Source organism: Typopeltis vanoorti, chromosome 14 (assembly GCF_054136105.1).
Source record: "Typopeltis vanoorti isolate ZY-2024b chromosome 14, IOZ_Tvanoo_1.0, whole genome shotgun sequence".
Classification (NCBI taxonomy): Eukaryota; Metazoa; Arthropoda; class Arachnida; order Uropygi; family Thelyphonidae; genus Typopeltis; species Typopeltis vanoorti.
This window is the reverse complement of record NC_143562.1, coordinates 27902864-27920356: the sequence shown is the minus strand read 5'-3', so window position 1 is coordinate 27920356 and position 17493 is coordinate 27902864. Positions and strand designations below refer to the sequence as shown.

Sequence of the window (17493 nt, the reverse complement as noted above, 5' to 3'; positions counted from 1 at the left end):
CAAGTTACGAGAGCTGCGATTGGTAAGAACACTTTGGCATTAGGGCGTTTACCAAGGGCGCCAATGGGGGAATATTTTACCAATTATCTAAATTGTCATAGAATAAAAGTGGCTTAGTTACGAATTTAATAAGGACAGTGAAAGCATACCTACGCCGCTGCGTAGTGAATCGATAAAGGTTTGGCGATTCCCAGAAGTTCCAATAATATCCTTGGAAAACCACGAAGAAGCTATCTACTATGGTACATACACTCCAGGTGAAATACTAATGATATCTACCTGCAGAGACCTTAAGAAGATTTTGAATTCTTTGTACCAAATCTACAACAGAAGACAAATCTTGGAGTTTACATCATGCAATATGATTATGGAAATATAAATAGTCTCTTAGTTGCTATGGTCACTGCTGTATTGTTATTAGGAGAACCAGTTCTGGTATCCGCCCCCACAAGAGCAAATTTACAACTATGGCATTAGCTATAGTATTTTGAAAAAAGTTGCTTTCAGGATACCATTTCGAAGAATAACTTTCCTGATAACTCTTATACAAAACTCTCCCAACTTTAACAAGAAGCTGCTAGGACTAAATGGCATTTCTTACTCCCTTTGGCGAATAATAGGCGTTAGTGGATTTATTGATTATGCAAAAATGGTGTGTGTGTGTGTGTGTGTGTGTGTGTGTGTGTGTGTGTGTGTGTGTGTGTGTGTGTGTGTGTGTGTGTGTGTGTGTGTGTGTGTGTGTGTGTGTGTGTGTGTGTGTGTGTGTGTGTGTTGTTATTGTTGTTGTTGTTAGGAAGGAACCAGCAGCGTTTAGTATCCACTAAATTCAAGAAAATATGTATTTTTTTAAAGGTGTTTTTAAAGTTTACAATAAAATTGTACCGCCCCTAAGCATTGCCTTAGGTCAGGGATCTTCAACCTTTCAAAAAGTGCGGACCCCATTAAAAATGTCACTACGCTATACTGCAGCGTTTAGAATTGTAAGATGCTTTCCAGATTCACTAGGAACGTTGTGCATTTGATACTTTACATAAAATCCTATAAAAATAAACAAACTCAGCATTAAGAGCGTAGATAGGAGTGGGGTTCATGATAAGTAAATACTTGAAAAAAGATAATTATTGAAGAAAACATTCATTTTTTACAATATCAATGGGCAACTTGGCATTGTTTTTCCTTGATCAGCTTGTCGATGTTGGCATCAATGTTGGAAGTCGCCATGGGCAGAGTATTCTCGAGATGTTGGTCCATATGATGAGTTCTTGTCTTGGACTTCACATGCTTCATTCTGGAGAAGAACTGCTCACATAAGTATGTGCCTCCTAACAAAGCGCACACCTTCAAAGCATGCCGACGAAGAATTAAGGAATGCGTCCTCAGAAATGTAGTCTTTGTAAAATGTAAGCAGGGGCACATTGAATAATTTTTCTCTCAAACAAGAGTTGTTTTGGAGTTCAAGCAGCTCCATTTGTACTGAGCCTGGCATTTCGGCAGCATTGACACTGAATGGCATTGAAAATAAATTTAAAGAAGACTGTTCATTACGAAAATCACTAAATCTCTCGTCAAACTCACTTCGCAACACAGCTAATTTTGTAACGTATTCATCAAGAGACAAACAGTTGGATTCAGCGAGAAGCTGAAAATGAGTTAAGTCTTTTTTTGTGAGTTGTGCCTCCCAATGTTTGAGCTTGGCCACAAATGCTTTGATGTGATCAAACAAAGTGTGCGCCAGTTGATCTTTGGATTGTAGCCGCGTATTTAGGTCATTCATATGCAACGAGATGTAGGTCACAAAGGCAAAGCCTGTCATCCACTTCGGATCGTTAAATTCCGTAATCGGATTCTCCTTGGTTTACATGAACTGCTGTATTATGCTCCTTAACTCAAAGACTCTTTTAAGAACCTTCCCTCTGCTCAACCAACGCACAACACTATAATAAACAACATCGCCGTGATCCGTTTCACACTCTTGGCTCAAAAACTCTAGAAATTGACGATGATTCAATCCTCTTGCCCTAATAATGTTGACGGCAGTCACAATAACTTTCATGACATTCTCAAATCCAATAGTTTTCGCGCACAAATTCTCCTGATGGATTAAACAGTAGTAATGGACGAAATCTTTTCCTTCTGGTTCCGGTTCTTTCGTAACAGCGCAACAAACCCTTCGTTCTTTCCCACCATAGCAGGGGCACCATCAGTTACCACACCCTCGAAGTTGGGTTAAACTGAGGTCGAAACGCTGCAGCGCTTTCTTGGCGGCTTTAAGAATATCAGTGCCTTTCGTCGTTCCCTTCATAGGTACGAATGCCAGCAGGACTTCTGTCACGTTGAATTGTTGATCAATGCCACGGACAAAGACAGCCAATTGTGCTTATCCTTCACATCTGTGCTCTCATCTAAAGTAAGTGAATACGACGTAAATTCGGACGACCGTTTTTTTAAAGTTCCTTCAATGTCATTGGCAAGTTCTTCGACACATCGTACTACAGGTTTTTTAAATACTTCCTTATTATTTAGGCACAGAATATCCCCACCAGCAATGAGACACTCTTTCACAAACTCGCCGTCCAAGAAGGCTTTTGATTTTTTAGCAATTTTTTCAGCTATTGCATAACTTACTTTGACGCACGTTTCACTCTCTCTTCCCTCTGCCTTTTAAACGCACCCTGCTGGCATTTGAAATCAATTTGGAGACGGTTCACTTTGTCCACACGAAGCCGCCCTTGCAGGTGATCGAAATTAGACGCATGCTTTTTCTTATAGTGACGTTTTATATTGTATTCTTTTGATACTGACACTGACTCACGACAAATTAAACACACTGGCTTATCGACGATCTGCACAAAAAAGTAAAAATTGGTCCATTTTTCTTTAAAACCCGGACACGAATAACTTGAATTAACTCTTTTTATCATAGACGCCATAGTGATGGAAGGTGAACCCAAAAAATGATCGAAAATGGTCGTGTAACGGTTATTATCCACTGAATATGTCTCACACTAATGAAAAAAGTTTAGCAATATAAAACCACAATAGGCTATGGCTGACACGACGAACCTGCGTGTGTTTATACACGAATATCACACTGTTCACAACTGACTGACTGTCTGTGGATGAGATCCTCTTGTATTCATATGAAAATAACGAAGTATCGAGAACCTTCGAGATGCATCTGAAGGCACTAGACAGCGCACTCGAACGAACCACTGCTTCAGCCATCTACCTGCGACGTTAGTACTAGTACTTAAGTATCTCTTGGCGCTGTTAGATGGCTGAAGAAGCATGTCTATTTAATATTTATTTTTATAGCATTTTATATAAAGTATCAAATGCACAACATTCCTTGTGAATCTGGAAAGCATCTTACAATTCTAAATTCCGCAGTATAGCTTTGGTCCGCGGGCTTCATTGAAATTATTTTTTATTTAATCACATTTTAATGTTAAGTAGTTATTTTTTCGAGAGCCTGTGCAGCTCAGTAGATATGGCGTTTGCACACCACGGCGCTTAACCGCACGAATGAAGACTTGATTTGGATTCTAGTCAATAACTACAGGAAATTTTTCTAAACCTTTTTTCGACCGGTTCCCGAGTTAGTCGATCTCTGGCATGGGCAAGAGGGTTTTTCTCCCAGAAACTCGGGTTTTTCGTCCCGTTAACTCAAGAAAATCGACCCTAGAACCTACACTATTTCAGACATTAAATACAGTATATTGTGTTAGGGTTAGGGACCACGAGATGGCGGCACTTGTCGAGCCATTCTCTTCACTGCGTGCCGCGTAATTAGTGATAGCCTTGGGCCAGCTATCTCTTATTGAGTACCAGTGGAGATTTGACTGCCCACACAGTCTCCAAAAGTTTGATAGGACTAAAACGGCCTTGCCTACTCCCTATACAGGAATAAAAAAGGCGATAGCGGATTTTTTTTGTAGTTATTTTTTCAAAATGGCCGGAGGGCCACGGCAAAGAGTTCCGCGGGCCACAGGTGGCCCGTGGGCCATGCGTTGAAAACCCCTGCCCTAGGTGCTTAGTGGATAACGATGGCCTTTCTCTTTGAAGCAGCTTAGTGGGAGGGGAAAACAGCTAGTTGGATGTTGTTAGTAGGGTAAAGTTCTTACCTCTGTTTTACGTTTAAGCACTAATGAAATTTGGTTGAAAAGATATGGCTTAAAAGCCCGAGGACTGAGCACTTCGGTCGAAGAGCATTATAAAACGAGATTTTCAACTAAAGATGACTTAGCTAGTCTCACTGAGAGTAGAAGGGTTTATGGAAGCAGTTTTAACTTCTCACTCACTAGGCTTAGTTGCCTTGTCGTAACAACCAACGGCAGAAATCATACGACCAACCAATACCTATGCTTTTATAGAAACCAATTTATTCCTTAAATTTGGCCAGTTGGATATAGTGCATTGCATTGTTATTCAACTCTACTTATTAATGTTACTTGTATTAATATAGCAGGACTCTCTCTAAGTAATATTTCTCTTTATAAGTAAAAGAAATAAATTTAATTATTTATTTTTAATGATCCTCTTTTACTGTTTGTTTGTTGTATGATAAATGGTGATAATTATTCTGTTGTGTTCGTTATTCTACGTTATGCATTTTCTGATACAGTATTTCTCCTTGTTTTGTGCTTGTCTCCAATAGCACACTCTCTCCTGTCTTAATCATGCCCTTAGTGATTATTGTCCTCTTATAAGGTTAAAACTGCCGAGCACTCGCCTTCGAACTTTATATTTATTCTAGACTTGTCTGTCATATGGCCTTGTGATTTGCAGTGTGTTTGTCATGTGATCATAGTGGGGTGTGCGACCGCAAACAAGGTTGAAATGCTTGCAACATTGTTCATTACTTTGCGGAGTAAATAAATGTCATTATTGCAGATAAATAATTGCGCACTATTAAGGATGACCCCAATAAGGTTTATTAAAGTATTGGCATAACAGTTGTGTTTGTTTAGTGCATTAAATTTAGCTGTATCATATTTCCTCACGGTGAACGGTAAGCCTTTGCACTACTTGCTTGAATTAAACGAAGCGATCGCTAAATAATATTGTGAACAGTTGTAGTAACATATACATTGTAATAATAAGCAAACATCTATGGCATGCCTGTGGTACTTAATATTATTACTATTCACTTTGACGTGTTCGTAGCCCTTCAGTTGTTCAGGACACTCAACAAGGAATCGCCGTGTGACACATAAGACATTAAATGCCATGTATACAGATGATAATTCAAGTTGATTTCTACTACGATAGTCTCTGATGTTTCATTAGAACCAAGCACATTATTCGATATTACTATTTTTGAAGCCAATATTAAAAACCAAGTAAAAATAATTGCGTAGAACATAGGAAATAATACAAATAACACTCATCCTCTTTTAGAAGTGGCCAAGTATATCTCTACTTCCATTAACGAATACAAGCACTTAAACCCAAAACCGATGGGACTAACAGACTGCTACGTATCCATTCAGTAATAAAGACGGATTGAAATTATCAAAGAAATATGTTGCACTTTATCGTATAGCATCTAATGTTAAATGATAATTTCACTGCTGTTGGTTTACAAATTTTGTTATATTTAGGCCCAAACTTATGTGTAAGTTTTGTGAAGACAAATTTATTATGTGGCGCCCCAAAGATGCCTGGGACTCATTGCAGGATGCTGTTCTACACTAATTACATGTGTAGTTGCAATATAATTGCATATGTGTGTGTGTTCTCAAGCTAGTTTTGAATGTTTTGCAGGAGAGTAAAAAAAAAATCCTACTATCACTAAATGAGCCTGACTTACTAAGTTGAATAGCTTTTATAAAGATTCTTGACATCCGTGTAGTGCCATCTTGCAAAAAGTCAGAAGGCATCATTGTTATCAACCTGTCTGATGACTGAAAGAAATTTTTTGCCAGAACATGTAAGTGGACCACATACCTTTTTAGATCTTCAGTCTAGAAGGTATGTGGTCTGTTTTAGCATAAAATAAATCACTTGTTGGTAGTTGTTTTCCCAAGTGGTCATCATTCTGGATAATGATTGTACTCATGTTGTCTTAACATCAGTGTCAGACAAGAATTGGGGCTCTCAAATAGATTTGCTCACCAATTTCAACTCCCAGACTTACATTCTGAGATTTTAAGAGTTTGTAAGCGAAAGGAAAAAAAAAGGTTATGTATCATTATTAAATATATACATATGTTGCTTTTCATCATAATAGTTTTCAGGCCTTTAACCTCTCTACTGGCCGATGTGGATGAAATAGTGACACCAAATTGCACTTCTTATCCATGTTATTCAATAGGTGTTAGAGCTTCGTATCCAGATTTAGCTGAATGTCTATAGACGTCATGGCAGGTTGGGGGATTAATTGCTAGGATAAATACTTTTGATGGAATTCAGGATTTTTTAATTTTTATTTTTATTTTGCTCCAAGGCTGTTAAGTTCTCAGCAAGTATTGTATGTATAATCAATGTAGTTAAAGCTGAATTAAATATTATTTTGTTTTCACAGAAACAGTTTTGGAAATCATGTAAGAACATTGCTGCATGTGCTGTCAGTATCCTAGAATAGAATGCATTTGTGAAAATGTTAACTGAGGGCATCAAGCAGTGCATTTGCTATACAGAATCTGCTTCTGAATTTATATAACGAAATTTGCTCTAATCTTTCCATACTGTGTATATCTTTGACTAATGTTGTCTTCACAGCTCCATGCAAATTTCAGTGACCCATACAGAACACATTTATATATTTATTTTTTATTTTGTAGTTTTTATTTTTGTGAATATCCTACCCATCAAAGGTTTCCTTGTTTGGAATTTTGACCTCAAGCCATGAGGTCAGTATGTTATGTCCGTTAATTGTTTGCATGTATTCTTGATGTTTTCATATGAAAAATACTGCACAAGATATATTATGCAAGATACTGTGCCCAGATCTGGGTGCCAGGGTTTCTTCTTGATGGGGAGGAGGTAGAGAGGATCCACAGGCGAGTCACCAAGATGATAGCTGGTCTATGGAATAAACCTTATGAGAACAGGTTGAAGATCTGTGGGTTGCAGAAATTGGTTGATAGGTGGAAGAGGGGTGATATGATCGAGACATTCAAATTACTGAAGGGTTTTTACAAGATTAATTCAGAGGAAATTTTTCAGAACAGGTCTGGTGGTGAGAGAACTAGGGGCCATTCATGGAAACTGGGCAAGAGTGTGGTTAGCAAGGGTGTTAGAACTAGGTTTTTTGCTTGGAGAGTGGTGAATGAGTGGAATAAGCTGCCAGTGTCTGTTGTGCCATGACTGTGAGTGAGTTCAAAGTATGATAGATACTGTGTGGATGCTGAAGTGTTTTCTGGACATGATGTTTAGGGCCTCCCTCAGTTAGTCTAAGGATGCCTTGGAGTTGCCTGTAATAATAAAAGCAAACCGACCAGGTGAACACACAGTTAACAGATATAATAACAACAAATGGTTGTTAGGCTATAGTACATTAATACTGTGGAACGGTGCAGATAATCTGGAAACTGCTGTAGAGATCAAACATGACACATTTTTCAAACCACTGTAGGCCTGTTTACTGGGCATTCATGTACTACCTAATAATATACATTCTGCTTTTCATGTTTCTGTTCAGATAAAAGTTAACATTCTATAAACATGTAGAAAGTTTTTTACCTTGGGTGTATTATATGTTAAAGATACCAAGAAATTTTATACTTCATTTTAATCCTTTTTCCAAGTAAGCAAAACAAAGTTTTGCATGTGAAATATATTCACATCTGAGTGGGTCTGGTTCCCACTGATGAGACCTCAATAAAGGTCGAAACTGGTCTGGGTAGTGACCTTTCCCATTATGCATTGCTTTATACGTGCCCAAAAGGGGTTGTGATTTGCATTATGGGATACATACTAAGGCAGGTGACATGAAGTCATTAGCGTCTATATACAAGTAGCTTGGATGTGAATACATTTAATGTGCAAAACTGTCTTTTGCTTACTTGGGAAAAGGATTAAAACCAAGTATAAAATTTCTTGGTATCTTTAATTCTCTAAACCAGTGCTTCCCAAACTGTGGGCTGTGGCCCCCCTTGGGGCCATTAGTTTTGTTGAGGGGGGGGGGGGCTGGGGGCATGAAATAATGAAAACAAATTTAAAATGTTTTAAGACTAAGTGTGCCAATGTCAAATGTGTATGTAAGATGCTAAAAATGTAATATTTGCATTTGATTGTTGCAATATTCACTGTGTATATTTTGTATTGAATATAAATACAATAAATATTATAATAACATATGTCTGTATTATGGGTTTTTTTCCCGATGGGGAACCGTGAAATATTTTAATTTTTCCAAGGGCGCCTTTACATTCTAAGTTTGGGAAGCACTGCTCTAAACAGTATAATTGGCAAAATTTCACTTTTTTTTTCCCTCCAGAAATGTTTTACAAAATTACTCATTGTGTGTGATTGCTGTCTGTTTGAAAACTTTACTCTTTTTTTTTTTTCCACTCCAAAGTCCTGTGTATGTATGTCAATGAATTCTCCTAAGACCATTTCTCAGAACTGCTCATTAGTCCTTGCTAATTTAATTACATGTGATGTTTTTCTTTTGTCGTTTTCATTTTACTAATATCACTGGCATTTTCAGGCTGATCTGTTTAATGTACACTTGCTATGAGGCTCTTTGCATCAAAATTTTAATATCTCCACTTGACTTAAAGAATTAACAGTGCAGTAAAAATCTGTTTAGTATTCTGACCATGTTGCACAGTGCTGTTTCTTATTGCTTCATCAATGCCATCAGGGACATTGCACTTCATTATCTCATCTTCCCTTTTCTTGGTAGACTCAATGGCCTGTTATTGCCAAGTAACTCGGCTACTTCTAGAAACCTGATTACTGCTTATGATAGGGTAATGAGTCCTGTCTTCATTTTCAACTGTTTCTATAAAATTGCATTCATTCTTCTGGCCACTTTTGCCTGTCTTGCAAGGATGAAAAACCAGAGTTTCAGGAAAGAAATGACTTGCTAACTCACCTTCACCAAAAAAAAAAAAAAAAAAAAAGTTCTAATAAAGGTTCTTTTTTTTACTAGTTAAGATTCAAATCTAGGTCTTTCTAACCAATGGGCATCACTGATACTGATTGACCTACAGAGGCTCTAGTTGTATTTTACCTGAGATTTGAATTGGTGATATTAAACTTAGCTCTTTGCCTTATGCAAATGATGTTGTACTCCTTAACACATAGTCCAAGTCTCCAGGATTCTCTAATTAATTAAATAACAGCTGTATCAAATTTAGCATAAAAATCAGCAATGAGTTGTTCCATAATGGTATGACAGTATTAACATTTGTAATTGCATAATTTACAAGCTCAGTTTGCATCATTTAAGAGTATATTTATAGGCTGCAGCTGCTAATTATTGTGAACTTGCTGCAAGTGTGGTGCTAATATCTCCAAGTGAATTATCATCATTCAGAAGGAAAGGATCAGTGTTATTACATACAGGGCTGGTGCTAGGCTGGACGTCGTCTGCCTGCAAAGCTGAAATAGGCTCCCCCAAACAAATGGCAATTTATTTTTATTTTTTGTCATAATCATGTGGAAAGAATTTAGAAGAATTTTTTGTAAATTTGTAACTGTAAATTTGCAGCAATTATATTGACTTGATAGGAGGGGTATTAACTCATATGACTGTTCCACCTCCTCACAGTGACATCATACCAGAATGCTATAATTTAGTCTGCTTTTCATTAGAATGCATCAAGCTTTCTAATGATTATGACATCATTCTAGAAAGTACCCAGAGATGTCCTTTCTTTCAATAATTGTAAGTTGGAGTTAGTAAGTTCTTTTATGTTGTCCGTCCAATTCTTTTGTAGTCTTCCTCTTCTCATTCCCTCAATCTTCCCCAACATCATCCTTTTCCAATGATTCATCAGCTCTCATATATCCAAAGCACATCAACTTCTGTTTAGCAATCATTGCTTTCAAGAAGCATTCTGTTTTTATATTCTCTAAAACCTTATTGGTCATTCTTGGGATTCTTAATTGTCTTCTCCACAGCCATAATTCAAATGAATCAATTCACCTTCTGTCTTTCTTCTTAATAATCCAGATTTCACATCCATACACCACTACTGGAAATACCTTGCTTTGACAATTCTAACTTTCATCGCCTTACTCACACATCTATCTTTCATAATTTTTATCAGGTTTAACATTGCTTTTTTTCCCATGACTGTCCTTTTTTTAATTTAATCTTCACATTTACCATTTCTGATTCTGGGTCCCAGTAAATCATAATTTTCAACTGTTTCAATTTTATCTCTCTCTACTATGAATTCATTTAAATTGCCAGAAATCATCAATTTTTTGCTGATGTTTGAATTAAACCAATTAAAAATTAATTCAAGTGTCAACAACATTAAATTGATGAAAACATTAATTTACTGCAAAAAAAAAATTCAGCTGTTGAGTTGAGAGTGCATGGAAATTAGGGTTGGACTCTAGTTCTTCCTTATCTCCTTCGCCATCTCTACATTACAATTTTGAATTATTTTCACTAGTCACTTGGTTACAGTGCCTTGTGTCCAGTAACAAACTTTTGTGCTCCATAGATGCCAGTTTGACTGCAGGATGCCAGTTTGATTCCAGCATAATATTGGTATCTTAATTGCAAAATATTTTTTGTTCTTATGTGGTGCTGTGAATTAATACTGTTGTGCGTTTGTTATTAGCAACCACAATATATGCAGCAAGATCATTAGTGAGTGTTTTTGAAGAGTCATTAAGATTATCTGGTAATCTTGTATGCATGTGAGTAATTCATGTGTAGTTGCTGAATGCTAACAAATGTCTAATCATCTCTACCTACATCAGTATAGTACAAAAAAAGCAAACCAACTGGAGTTGTGAACATAAATCTTTGAGGAAGATGACCTCGCCCTTAAGAAAATCAGACTGAAAAAAATCAAGATTTAAAGAAAAAAAAAGTCTAGAATGATTTGCCATTAAAGAGAGTAGTGGAGGTAGCGTACAAATTTGGTAGAATGGGACAAAGGTTTTAACTAAAGGAGATCAAAAAGAGGAGATTCTAAATTACACTGCCATTTCTATTACAGTCCATTAATTCTAAAAGTGGCTCATGTACAGTACCCAGTGAACTGTAATAGAAATGGTGTAATTCCAGATAAATTTTGGTGCACTGCCCTATCTGTCCATCAGCAGTAATCACAGAACTTTGCAGCAGAGTGCTACTGTTGCCTTCCATACACCTGACTAACCTTGTTCTGGGAGTTATTTTAAGTTTAGTCTTCACCGAGCACATCTTCAAAGTGCCTTTGATAATGCCAGCTAGAACTGGCAAAATATCAGGGTGTAAATATTTAGTAGATTATTTATTTCATTTTTTTTCTGTGTAGTTTCAACACAAATTTGTCACCTTTGTCTATCTCTGCCATCTAGAGATTGCATTCGTTGCATGTCAAGAGAGCGCGTCCCCTGGGTGGCGGATAGGGGAGCCCACCATGTGTGTGTGTGTGTATATGCGCGTGCGTGTATATATATATATATATATGGTGGGGTGGTCTGAATATACTGAATAAGGACTCGTGGATCAACAGGGCCATAAGGGGCAATCATCTTGATTGTAAGGGAAGCGGCACTCCCATGGACCCCTAGCTGGATCTATCCTCTCCTTCTTCTACTTTGAGGAAGACCCACTTACTTTAATCTTTCCTATAAGGCCTTATCAGCCAACTCTTCTTACTTTATGACCCTTGTGCTATTAGAGTACTCAAGGGCCATGGGGTCTTTTCATTTCTGGCCTTACAACTATGTCCTCTTTATAAACCTTACTATATTTCTTCTATAATCTACCCTTTCCCCTTCAATATACCCTATTCCTCCTATGGGTTTAAATTCGGAAGAAGGCAAGTTCAGAAGCCTTAAGGTAGCAGCCCTACCACTGAACTATTCCATCGTCAGGCTAGTCCTCTGACATGGAGAACATAACCATACTTGTAAGCTGACAGAAAAAGATAATCGGATTGAATCTATAGGAAACGACCCTGGAATGGAAAAGGGAAAACGAAAATGGAAACGACAAAATATAATACACACAGCAAACTGGAATGTAAGAGGAATAGCATATAAAGAAATAGAATTAGACCAGTTATTAAATGAAAGAAATTTTAAAATAGCAGTAATCACCGAAACAAAAAAGAAATTAAAAGGAACTATGAGAACTGAAAATTTTAATGTGATATACAGTGGAGTCGACAGAGACCAAAGAGCACAAGCAGGAGTCATGATTTGGATTCATAACTCCCTTTCAAAACAGTTAAAACATTATAAATTATGGAATGAAAGAATAATAGAAGCTAGAATAAAAATAGATAGAGGCTATTTAACAATAATTGGTTTATATGCCCCAGAAGAAGGAAGAGAACAGGATAATATTGATTTTTATAATCAGCTACAAAACATATATAATAAAATAAATAAAAATGATTACATAATTTTAGCAGGAGACTTAAATGCAAGAATTGGAAACACGAAAATTAATAATAATATAGGAATACATGGAGAACACACTCTAAACAGAAATGGTAAAAAATTGATTGACTTTGTAGTTTATAATAACCTAAAAATAATGAATTCCTTCTATAAACATAAAGACATACATATATATACTTGGGCAGCAAGAGGATGGAAATCAATATTAGATTACTTCATATTAAATGAAAAGACATCAAAATTTTCACTAGGTGTTAGAGTTCACAGAGGATATGAAATAAGCAGTGACCACTTCCTTGTTAAAATAAAATTAAGATTACCACCTAAATGGCTACAAGTAACAAGAACAGAAAGAATAATTGAAACATTTGTTTATAAAACTAGACTATTGAATGACACAAATGTACAATGGCTATATGAACAAAGAATTAACCAGTATCTAGATAAAATAAAACAAAATGAAGAAATAGAATGGCTTAATATAAAAACGATACTAAATGCAGCAGCAAATGAAAGCTTAGGAAAGACCAAAACATTCAATAAAAGGAAACAAACTGAAGATCTGGGATGATACAATCAAAGAAATAATCAAAAAGAAAAAAGAAGCCTATCACAAATGGTTAAGCAGTAAAAGATTAGAAGATGAAATAGAATATAAAAGAATAAGAGCCATAGCTAAAAGAGAAGTCAGAAAAAGACATAGAGAATCATGGAATAAATTTTTTTCTAATTTAGAACATGATTTATATAAAATAAGACCCAATGTATATAAGATTTTGAAACACCTAAATGCAGATACCAAAGAAAACATAAAATTAAACACTGAATTGAAATTAGAAGAATTTCTAAATTACTACACAGAACTGTGGACAGACAAATATTTTAAAAAAGACAACTGGCAAACAATTAACGAAAATGAAAAGGAAATAACTGAAGAAGAATTAGAAATCAGCCTGAAAGAAACAAGAAACGGAAAATCACCTGGAGAAGATAAGCTAGGTTCAGAACTATATAAATACGCAGGAACAAGATTCAAAGGAAGACTCTTATTATTTTTAAATAAAAGTTACTCAACTGGTATCCCCCCAATAGAACGGAAAAAAGCAATTGTGATTCCTATCTTTAAGAAAGGTAATAGAGATGACCCTAAAAACTATAGAGGTATCAGTATACTAAATTCATGTTACAAAATATACAGCAGAATCTTAAATAGCAAACTAATGAAATATTCCAAAAACTTTATTCTAGAGGTACAAAATGGATTTAGAAAAGGACGATCATGTATAGACCCAGCCTTCTGCCTAAAATTAATAATAGAGAAAAGAAGAGAATATAATTTAGAAACACATATTGCATTTATTGACTTTGAAAAAGCATTTGACAAAGTTAAAAGAAACATATTATTTAACATATTAAAAGAAAGACAAATACCAAATAATATCCTAAAAGCTGTCACAAGTATATATGAAAATAATCAAATACAAATAAGATTAAATCATGAGCTATCATATAAGAGAGATAAACCAAGGGGTCCGACAGGGATGTCCCCTCTCAGCAACTCTTTTTAATATCTACTTAAATGAAATAATAATAAAATGGAGTAAAAATTTACATCAAGAAATTAAACTTTCACCTACAGTTAACTTAAACACTCTCCTCTTTGCAGACGACCAAATAATAATTACAAATTCTGAAGATAACTTACAGAAAGCTATTTTAAATCTAAATGAGATATCCAAAGATTATGGTATGATAATATCAACGGAAAAATCAAAGACTATGGCCTTTAAAGGACAAGATCCAGCAAGAACTAAAATAGTATTAGATAACAAGATCTTAGAACAGGTGAATTCATTTAACTACCTAGGATGTATGATCACTTATGAAAATGAAAAAGATATAAACATAAAAATTGCAAAATATTTAAAAATAACAGGAGTAATTAACTCTATATTTAAACCAAACCTAGTTCAAAAACAAACCAGGCTAAAAGTATACAATACATTAGCCCTACCGGTCTTAATGTATGGAAGCGAAATCTGGACAATAAAACAAAAAGACAAACAAAGATTAACAACAGCAGAAATGAAGTTTATGAGAAAAACTGCAAAGCATACCCTATTTGATCACAAAAGAAACGAAGATATTATGAAAGAATTAAACCAAGAACCAGTAATTGAAAAAATTAAAAAATATAAACATAGATGGATGGAATACGTTCAAAGAATGAAAACAGAAAGATTACCAAAACAAGCCTTAAAGTACAAGCCATTAGGAAAAAGAAAACCAGGACGTCCTCTTAAACGATTCAACGATGACTTCTAAGGCCGGAACAGGCCATACTAGGCCTAAATCCTTGATACGTATGATGATGGCATGTCAATGAAGGTAGACCATGACCACAAACCAGTTTACAAAAGTTTAGAGCTAAAGTTATTCCTTTAGGTTATACGGGGGGGATTATACTTTTTTTAACTATATTTAACTATATAACTTGTGTCATAAAAACTATAATCGAATCATATGTAGAATACTCTAATATATCCTGGACTTTCATGTTTTTATATTATTTGACCCAATAAAAGAATAGTCATGCTAACTTTTGTGCTTGCCTGATGTTGTTCCATTTATATTTTCTTATTAGGATGGATCCTCTGGGAGTACTTGCAGATGTTTTGGATATAACCAAATTAAAGCGATGGAGCCAAATTAATCCCAAGGATCTACCAGATGCTAGTCATTTTGGGAATCAAGAGAAAGTTCATAGTACCAGTCCATTTCCTTATAATATTAATATTAACAGCAAAGTGGCCTTATGGTATGGATAATATTATTATTTCAATCATTTCTTTTAATGTTACACAGTGATCTGCATTCATTTTGGTAAAAATATGGCAACTACTACCACTTTTAGAGTATTAAGGTCATCTGCAGTATGGTAGCATAGCAGTAATTTGTTCAACAAATTCTACTAAAAGCATTGCTCCAAAATAAAATGCAAATCTGTACCCCATTATACCTTTATTCAACTTGTTACTAAAAAGGGGATAAGTCATCTATGAAACCAGTCAAAGAATGAAGAAATTTATGTGCAATGGCTAGTTTATCCATGATAACATTAAGCTGCAAGAGCAGACAATTCCATAAACAATGCTCTCACCTCAAATTTCAAAAGTAATGGAAAATGCAATTAATGACAAGTAAAAGTCTGGAGAAATTCCTCGAGATATTGCTGTTGATATATCCAAGGTATTTAACTGAATCTGGCATTGAGTTACTTACCTTAAAGTAGATCAAATGGAAAGCTGAGGTTTACTAAATGAGGAAGGTTGACAAGTACACTGCTTTACAAGTGCAATGTTTTTATTTGTAAAATTTTGAGCTAAGTTTTATAGCCATCAATACAATTATAGAAAAATACAAAAAAGAGAATGATTCAATTGAAAGCTTGTGATATTATGCACTATTGGCCGCAGGAGAATAGCTCCATCTGCATTAATAGATATTTAAAATAAATTACAATAAAATAATTTAGTTATTAAATTATTTTTAAATATAAACAAAAAATTAATTACAAATCAAGGAACACATGAATGGTGAGTATTAGTCAGCATAACTTCCCAAAATTGAGAGTTTTAGACAATTGTTTTTGTTCAGGTTGGGTTGTGAATGTGTGCTGCACAGCTTTCCTTGTACAGTAATAAATTTAGTTTAATCCTTTATCCAAGTGTGAGCAAACAAAGTTTGCGCCTGAAAATATCTTCAGCACTGGGTAAGGTAGTACAACACCAGCAACTCATAGCAAAGGTGAACCAAGCTAACATCACTCCTGTCTCAGTATCTCCCATGATACAAAACACATCTCCTTGCGGATATGTATAATGTTATGCATTAAGGTAAGGGCCACTACCCAGACTAGTTTCGACCTATATTGAGGTCTCTTCATTGATAGCCAGGCCCAGAAGTGGAGATACCAGGCTGAAGCAATGGCGAGGTCATCTTTACCTATAGGAATTGCCAAAAGGTGTGCCACCTTTTTATTAAATTACTCTGGATTTAGAGAAAGATGTTGAAAGTTTATTTTTCACTTGGTTAGACTATAATAAATTTAGTTTAATCCTTTATCCAAGTGTGAGCAAACAAAGTTTGCGCCTGAAAATATCTTCAGGACTTGGGTAAGGTAGTGCAACTTGTAGCAAAGGTGGACCAAGCTAACATCACTCTTGTCTCAGTATCTCCCATAATGCAAAACACATCTCCTTGTGGATATGTATAATGTTATGCAATAAGGGAAGGGCCACTACCCAGACTGGCGCAAACTTTGTTTGCTCACACTTGGATAAAGGATTAAACTAAATTTATTATAGTCTAACCAAGCAAAAAATAAACTTTCAACATCTTTCTCTAAATCCAGAGTAATTTAATAAAAAGGTGGCACACCTTTTTGGCAACTCCTATAGGTAAAGATGACTCGCCATTGCTTCTGCCTGGTATCTCCACTTCTGGGCCTGGCTCCCACTGAAGAGACCTCAATAAAGGTCGAAACTAGTCTGGGTAGTGGCCCTTCCCTTATTGCATAACATTATACATATCTGCAAGGAGATGTGTTTTGCATTATGGGAGATACTGAGACAGGAGTGATGTTAGCTTGGTCCACCTATGCTACGAGTTGCCTGATGTTGTACTACCTTACTCCAGTCCTGAAGATATTTTCAGGTGCATACTTGGATAAAGGATTAAACTAAATTTATTATAGTCTAACCAAGTGAAAAATAAACTTTCAACTTCCTTGTACAGTCTTTCCAGAAGAAAATAACTTTTGTGTAACACTTTGGTTTTGTTTCACCGAATCTTGTGTTTTGTAGATAATGTGTGGCTTGCTAAACTGGATTTGTTGGGTTCTTTAAATGAAATATATTCCTAATATTCTTCAAGAGAAATTTGTGTGCAATGACTAGTTTA

At 35.5% G+C, this 17493-nt stretch overlaps 1 protein-coding gene across 1 annotated transcript in view; it reads left to right on the top strand.

Moving 5' to 3' along the window:
• Nucleotides 1-4722: 4722 nt before the first annotated feature.
• The window catches only part of LOC150099328 (protein GDAP2 homolog), a 165308-nt gene continuing 152537 nt past the window's right edge, over nucleotides 4723-17493 (top strand). The window contains exons 1-2 of the mRNA XM_090403551.1: nucleotides 4723-5011; nucleotides 15176-15349. Coding sequence (XP_090259677.1) covers nucleotides 15177-15349 — 173 coding nt within the window. The 5' untranslated portion in view covers nucleotides 4723-5011; nucleotide 15176. The remainder of the gene's footprint in view (nucleotides 5012-15175; nucleotides 15350-17493) is intronic.